Source organism: Orycteropus afer, unplaced genomic scaffold (assembly GCF_000298275.1).
Source record: "Orycteropus afer afer isolate SDZICR_OR568_19922 unplaced genomic scaffold, OryAfe1.0 scaffold00108, whole genome shotgun sequence".
Classification (NCBI taxonomy): Eukaryota; Metazoa; Chordata; class Mammalia; order Tubulidentata; family Orycteropodidae; genus Orycteropus; species Orycteropus afer.
The window spans coordinates 6,903,101-6,910,834 of record NW_006921695.1 but is presented as its reverse complement, the minus strand read 5'-3'; the positions used below and the strand labels follow the sequence as shown (position 1 = coordinate 6,910,834).

The 7,734-nt window shown below is 37.8% G+C and overlaps 1 protein-coding gene across 1 annotated transcript in view; it reads left to right on the top strand.

Moving 5' to 3' along the window:
• The window catches only part of LTN1 (listerin E3 ubiquitin protein ligase 1), a 135,362-nt gene that overhangs the window by 97,169 nt on the left and 30,459 nt on the right, over nt 1-7,734 (top strand). The window contains exon 18 of the mRNA XM_042781334.1: nt 7,322-7,429. Coding sequence (XP_042637268.1) covers nt 7,322-7,429 — 108 coding nt within the window. The remainder of the gene's footprint in view (nt 1-7,321; nt 7,430-7,734) is intronic.

Genomic DNA, 7,734 nt, shown 5'->3' with positions numbered 1-7,734 from the left:
CAGTTGCTTGGACTAATTGTTTCCATGAATCTTTGGTTTTCTTCATTCTTCTTTGCTCTGGACGAGGAGAGACCCATCATTGCATCTAGATGGCTGCTTGCAAGCTTTTAAGATCCCGGTTGCTACTTGCCAAAGTAAGAGGTGGAACAATGTTTTGTGTAGTGTATTATGCCAATTGAGCTTGATGTCCTCTGTGACTATGGTTCTGAGCCCACAGGTTCAACCACTTGCTCCCTGTGGGTATCTGGCTGTGCCCAAAAAGTAACTACAACCTTGTCCCTTGTCCGCTCTACAATATACCTGAGAATTCTTATAGAACATAGCAGTACACTTGTAGAAACATTGTCTGCCAGCCCTATACATGGTCTTGGGCACACTACCCCCTGCATATTATTGTTGTTACGTGCAGTGGAGTCGGATCTGACTCATAGCGACCCCTCCTTGGGTTTCCAAGGTGATGTCACTATGGAAGTAGATTGCCCAACCTTCCGAAGAATGGCTGGTGGGTTTGAACCGCCAGCCTTCTGGTTAGCAGTCAAGTGCCTTAGGCACTACACTATCAGAGCACCTCCCCCCACATAGACATACCTAATAGTTAATCCTGTCCACTCATCTATTCACCCTTACATCCATGTTTGCCTTCACTGACAACGCAGTACTGTAGGTGCGAAAGAGTTTATCTTTGTTGTCTGTACCTCCCATGTACCTCTGTATGACTTCCGCTTCCTCAGTGTCACCATGTTGATCACTCACATTTGGTACATTGCCCTTCTCTTCACCCAAATCAGTACTTCTCTGTACCTATCTAACAGTGTTCCCTCCCCTCCCTTCCCACCCCTGGTAACCAACAAAGAAAATTTCCTTCCATATAAAAACCTTTCCTTGACTTTTTACAGTAACAGAGTAATACAATATTTGTCCTTCTATGATCGACTTATTTCACTCAGCATAATGTACTCTAAGTTCATCCACGTTAAGTGGTGTTTTGCAGATTCTACGTTATTCTTTAGGGTGGCATAATATTCCATTGTGTGTATGTACCATAGTTTGGTTATCCATTCCTCAGTTGATGGACACCTAGGTTTCCATCTTTTGGCTATTGTAAATAGTGCTGCAATGAACATGGGTGTGCATATATCTGTTCTTGTCATGGCTCTCACTGCTTTAGGATATGTACCTAGTAATGGAATGGTTGGGTCAAATGGCATTTCTAATTCCAGCTTTCTAAGGAATCGCCATACTGCTTTCCACAGTGGTTGTATCATTTTACAGTCCCACCAGCAGTGTATGAGAGTCCCAATTTCTCCACATCCTTGTTAGTATTTGTTATTTTCTGTCTTGTTGAACTTTGCCATTAGTGCTACGGTGAGATAGTATCTCATTGTTGTTTTGTTTGCATCTCTCTGATGGCTAATGATCGTGAGCATTTCTTCATGTATTTGCTGGCTGCCTGAATATCCTTTTTGGTGAAGTGTCTGTTCATGTCTTCTGCCCATTTTTTAATTGGATTGTTAATCTTTTTGTTGCTGAGGTGTTGGTGTTTTCTATATATTTTAGGGATAGGTCCCTTGTGAGATATATTGTTGCTGAATATTTTTTCCCCACTCTGTAGGGTCTCTCTTTACTCTTTTGGAGAAGTCTTTGGAAGCACATAAATACTTAATTTTTAGAAGATCCTATTCATCGAGTTTATCTTCAGCTGTTTGTGCGTTTTGGGTTATGCTTGACAGTCTATTTATGCCATAAAATAGGACCCCTAAATTTGCCACTAGTTTCTCCTTGAGAAACTTTATAGTTGTAGGTGTGACATTTAAATACTTGATCTATCTGGAGTTAGTTCTTATATATGGTGTGAGTTACAGATATCGTTTCCTTTTTCTGCAAATGGATATCCACTTTTGCCAGTACCATTTGTTAAAGAGACCATCTCTTGCCCATTTAATGAATTTCAGCCCTTTGTCAAAAATCGGCTGACCATAGGTTGATGGATCTATTTCTGGGTTCTCAATTCTGTTTCATTGGTCTATGTGTTAGGAGCTGGTGGTGTAGTGCCTAAGGCATTTGACTGCTGCTAACCAGAAGGCTGGAAATTCAAACCTACTAGCCATTCCTCAGAAGGAAGGTTGGGCAATCTATTTCTGTAGTGATACCGCTTTGGAAACCCAAGGAGGGGTCACTATGAGTCGGATTCGACTTGACTGCAGTGCGTTGCATTGTTTTGCATTGGTCTGTATGTCTGTCCTTGTACTAGTACCAGGCTGTTTTGACTAACATGGCTGTATAGTAGGTTTTGAGATCCAGGAGTGTGAGACCTCCTACTTTGTTCTTCTTCTACAATGGTGCTTTGCTTATTCAAAGTCTCTTTCCTTTCCATATAAAATTAGTGATTGGTTTTTCCATATTCTTAAAGGATACTGATGGGATCTGGATCTGGATTGCATTGAATGTATAGATTGGTTTGGGTAGTATTGACATTTTCACAATGTTCAACCTTCTGTCCAAGTGTGGTATGTTCTTCCATTTATGCAGATCTTTTATGGTTTCTTGGAGTAGTGATTTGTAGTTTTCTTTGTACAGGTCTTTTGTGTCCCTGGTGAGATTTATTACCAAATATTTTTTTGGTAGCTATTGTAAATGGTATTGATTTCCTTATTTCCTTTTCATCAATCTCTTTGCTGGTGTTGAGGAATCCAACTGGTTTTTGTATGTTGATCTTGTATCCCACCACTAAGCTAAATCTCTCAATTAGTTCCAGTAGTTTTTTGCTGAGTCTCTTGGCTTTGTATAGGATCATGTCATCAGCAAATAGGGATAGTTTGACTTCTTCCTTATCAATCTTGATGCCTTTGATTTCCCTTTCTTGTCTTATTGCCGAGGCTAGGACTTCCAACACAGTGTTAAATAGAAGTGGTGATAGAGGGCATCCTTGCTTCGTTCCTGTTCGCAAGGGGAATGGTTTCAGTCTCTTTCCATTGAGAAAAACGTTGGCTGTTGGTTTTGCATATGTGCCCTTTATTATGTTGAGGAATTCCCTTCTATTCCGATTTTGCTTAGATTCTCTTATCAGGAATGGGTGTTGGATTTTATCAAATGCTTTTTCTGCATCAATTGATATGATCATGTGGTTCTTTTCCTTTGTTCTATTTATGTGATGGATGGCATTGATTGTTTTCCTATTGTTGAACCATCCTTGCATACCTGATATGAACCCCACTTGGTCATAATGTATTATTTTTTTTGGTATGTTGTTGGAGTCTATTGGTTAGTATTTTGTTGAAGATTTTTATTGAAGTTGTTGGAGTCTATTGGTTAGTATTTTGTTGAAGATTTTAGGGTGGCATAGTATTCCATTGTGTGTATGTATGCATCTCTACTCAGGAGGGATATTGGTCTATAGTTTTCCTTTTTAATGATGTCTTTGCTTGGTTTTAGTATCAAGGTTATGCTTGTTTTATAAAATGAATCCTGGAGGATTCCATCATTTCCTATGTTCTGGAATAGTTTGAGTAGGATTGGTGTCAGTTCTTTTCTGAACATTCAGTAGAATTCTCCAGTGAAACCGTCTGGGCCAGGACTTTTTTTATTGGTAATTATTTTTATGATTTGTTCAGTTTCTTCTTTTGTTATGAATCTGTTTCAGTTTTCCACCTCAGCTTCTGTTAGTTTAGGTAAGTAGTATGTGTCTAGAAATCTGTCCATTTCTTCTAGATTTTTGAATATAGTTCTTCATAGTATCTTGATATTATCCTTTTAGTTTATGTTGGTTCTGTTGTGACATTGCTCAATTCATTTCTTATTTGTGTTATTTGTATTCTTTGCCTCTTTATCTTTTATAAATTTGCCAGTGATTTGTCAATTTTATTAATCTTTTTGAAGAACTAACTTTTAGTCTTGTTGATTTTTTTTAATGCATTTTATTGAAATATAATTTATGTGCAGTGAAATACATAAAACTAAAGTGACATGGGTTAATGCTTTTTTTTTTTTTTGCAGTGTTTCTTCCTCTCCCCTCTGTTCCCACCCCGGCAACTAACAAAGAAAGTTTCCCTCCATACATAAACCTTTCCTTGACCCTTCACAACAACAAATTAATACTGTATTTGTCATTCAGTGATTGACTTATTTCACTCAGGAAAATGTCTTCCAAGTTCATCCATGTTATACAGCATTTTGCAGACTCTATGTTATTTTTAGTGCTGCATAGCATTTCATTGTGTGTATGTACCACAGTTTGGTCATCCACTCTTCCATTGATGGGCACATGGTTATTTCCATATTTTTGCTATTGTAAACAGTGCTGTGATGAATATGGGTGTGCATGTACCTGTTCCTGTCCTGGCTCTCACCTCTCTAGGATATATACCGGATAATGAGATTGCTGGTTCAAATGGTATCCCAGTTCCAGCTTTCTAAGGAATTGCCCTATTGCTTACAACAGTGGTTGTATCATTTGACAGTCCCACTAGCAGTGTATGAGAGTCTCCACATCCCCTCCAGCATTTGTTATTTTTTGTCTCGTAGAACCTTGCCATCAGTTCTGGGGTGAGATGATATTTCATTGTTGTTTTGATTTGCATCTCTCTGATGGCCAGTGATTGTGAGCATCTCTTCATGTGTTTGCTGGTCACCTGACTATCCTCTTTGGTGAAGTGTCTACTCATGTTTTCTGCCCATTTTTCAATAGGATTTTTAATTCCTTTGCTGTTGAGGCGTTGGAGTTTTCTATAACTCTTAGAGATAAGTCTCTTGCCAGATATGTAATTATCGACAAGTATGAATTTGTTGCTGTCATTTTTGCCATGTGTTTTTTTTGTGATGTTGATTTCTTTGTTTCTTATAATTATCTATGCTGAGCTCATTTTGTTTATGATTCATGTTATTACTTCCTTCATTGCTGTTGTTTTAGTATTTGCTAAATATTTGTGCTGGTCCTCTTTTTTATTTTGATGTGAAGGTTTATCATTTTTCTTTGAGGTTACCCTGTGATTTATAGTTTTCTTTCTAAGTTTAGAAAACTTTGTCCTATCATGTAGTTGCCTTGACTTTTCTACCATTTAGAAGTTCTGTAACTATAAAGTTTTTTCCCTCTTTTTGGTTTGTAGTTTGTCCTCGTTTGTCAGTTGATGTCTCTAGTTCCCTGTTGACAATCTTGTAGGCTTATTTACTTTGGATACTTCCATAGCTGGGTTGATTTCTAGATTATGTCACCATATGTGTTAATGGTCAGTTGTTGTTGCCTGTTGTTGCTTCTCTGTCCAAAGGACACCCTTTAGCATCTCTTGTAAGGTTTTAACAAGTTCTCTTAATTTCTGCTAATCTGGAAATGTCCTAATTTTATCATCATATTTGAGGGACAGTTTTGCTGGGTACATAATTCTTGGTTGGAAATGTTTTCTTTCAGGGTTTTATATATACCATCCCATTGTCTTCTCACCTGCATGGTTTCTTGTAAGAAATCTGAGCTTAGTCTTATTGGTTGCCCTTTGTAGGTACCTTTTCATTTTTCTCATGCTGCTTTCAGGATTCTTTCTTTGTCTTTGGTTTCGGTGAATTTGATGATGATATGTCTTGGTGGTTTTCTTTTGGAATCTATCCTGTTTGGGATTCATTGTACTTCTTGAAAGGATTTATTCTCATCTTTCATCATACCAGGGAAACTTTCTTCCAGCACATCCTCGGCAACTTTTTCTGTGGCTTTATTAGTCTCTTCCTGTTCTGGAATTCCAGTTACACGTAGGTTATTCTTTGTGATGGTATCCCACATGAACCTTAGACTTTCTTCATTTTTGTTTTGATCTTTTTTCTGATTGATTGCTTTCTAAAAAAATATTGAGGTATTTGCCTTCAATCTCAGTAATTTTGTCTTCCATTGATTCAGTTCTACTCCTCTGCTGTTTAATGTCTTACCTATTTTTGAAAATTTAGTATTAATCTTCTGGATTTCTATGTGTAAATTTTGTATTATTTCTAATTTTTCGTTTATTTTGTTATTTTGTTCTTGTATTGTCTTTCGAAATTATTCTGGGTTTTTTTCTTTGTTTTCCTCAATTTTGTCAGTGTTTTTCTTGATCTGTCTTTCAGTTTGTTGAAGATGCCTAAATATAATTCTTTTGAATTCCTTATCAGGGAGTTCCAGTGCTGTGTCTTCCTCAGGGATGTGTTTTGGGTCTGTATCCTGGTCCCTTGTTTCTCCTGCTTTATCTTGCTTCTTTGTGTGGACTGTGATGCTCTGTTGTCTCTGAGGCATTGTGATGTTTTTGTGTTTATATTTAATTGGTGATTGTATGTTGGAGTGACTTGCCTATGATTTTCGTTTTCTTTGGATGTTATCTCCATAAGCAGGGTACTGTGCTGTGCTCCTCTGTTCGCTAGTTGGGAGCATTTATACCCTCACCACCTGTCCTTTCCCATTGGCAGCCTTCCATATGTCCCTGCTGTCCTTGGCTAACAGAGCCTATTTTTAGGTCCCTGCATTCTGAATGAGAATACTGTCACTTTAAAATCCAAAATGGCCACCAGTTGTAAAGATTCAAAATGGCTGTGCCCTCAGTCACTTTAAATATCCAGAATGGCCACTGCTTGTAAACATTCAAAGTGGCTGTACTTTCGGTCACTTTAAATATTCAAAATGGCTGCCTCTTATAAACATTGAAAATGGCTGCACCCTCTGTCACTTTAAATATCCAAACTGTCCACTGCTTACAAGCAATTGAAATGGCTATGCCCTCTGGACAGGCAAAAGTCTACAGTTCAGGTTGTCTCCTTCCTTGCTGTTCTCCTTCCTAGTCATAGATCACCAGCACCGTCATCTCTGCAGCTCTTGGTGACCAGGACTGATCTTTAGGTCACTTCTCAGGTCCCAGCACCACTTGGAAATATTCAGGCTGTTGGTTCCATCAGAGTAGCTGACAGTCTACAGCTCCGTCTGTCATTGTACTCACTGTTTTCATTCAGGTTTTACTACTAGTTGGTGCCTAATCCACTTCTGTATATGTTCTTTCAAAGCTCAGGGCTCCAGGATTATCTTTTGTATCTCTGCCAATTGGTTTTTCTTTTTTTTGTTGAAGAGAGTCTGTGTAGCTTGTCTTCCTTTTTTGCCATCTTACCAGAAGTCCCCTCAGTACCAGTTTTGAAGGAATATCAAAAGTCGAAACTCCAACGTTATGGGTAATGGCAAGTGCTTTGGTTCAGATACTTGAGTGAATTGGTGCTCTCACTTGGTTATTTAATCAATTCTGTAAAAGGTACCTAGTGTTAAAAAAATCTCATTAAGTAAACTTTTGAAACAGAAAATAATAATTTTTTTTTTTTCCATTTTTAGATCCAAAGAAAATGGCACCCTTTGGTCTCTTATTATTGTTAAGTTGATCTTTTCTCGAAGCATTACATCTGAGGACGTAAAACACCATTATAGAAGAGAAGAAGACAGGTATTCTTATAATTTAGTTTAATTGGTCACCTTGGTAACCCCTGACTAAAGAATACTATAATAAATGAAGACTACAAAGTTTAGAAAATGTGGACATTAAATGAAAGGAAATGAGGAAAGAATGAAGAATTTTGTACTTTGTACAATTAGCATTTTAAGGGATATTCTTCCCCTACGTGATACACAAAATGTCCACATAAAGAACTGATTATAAAGTTGTTGTTATTATGTGCCCTCGAGTTGGACCCGACCCATAGTGACTCCTCTTTGGGTTTCCAAGGCAGTATCACTATGGAAGTAGATTG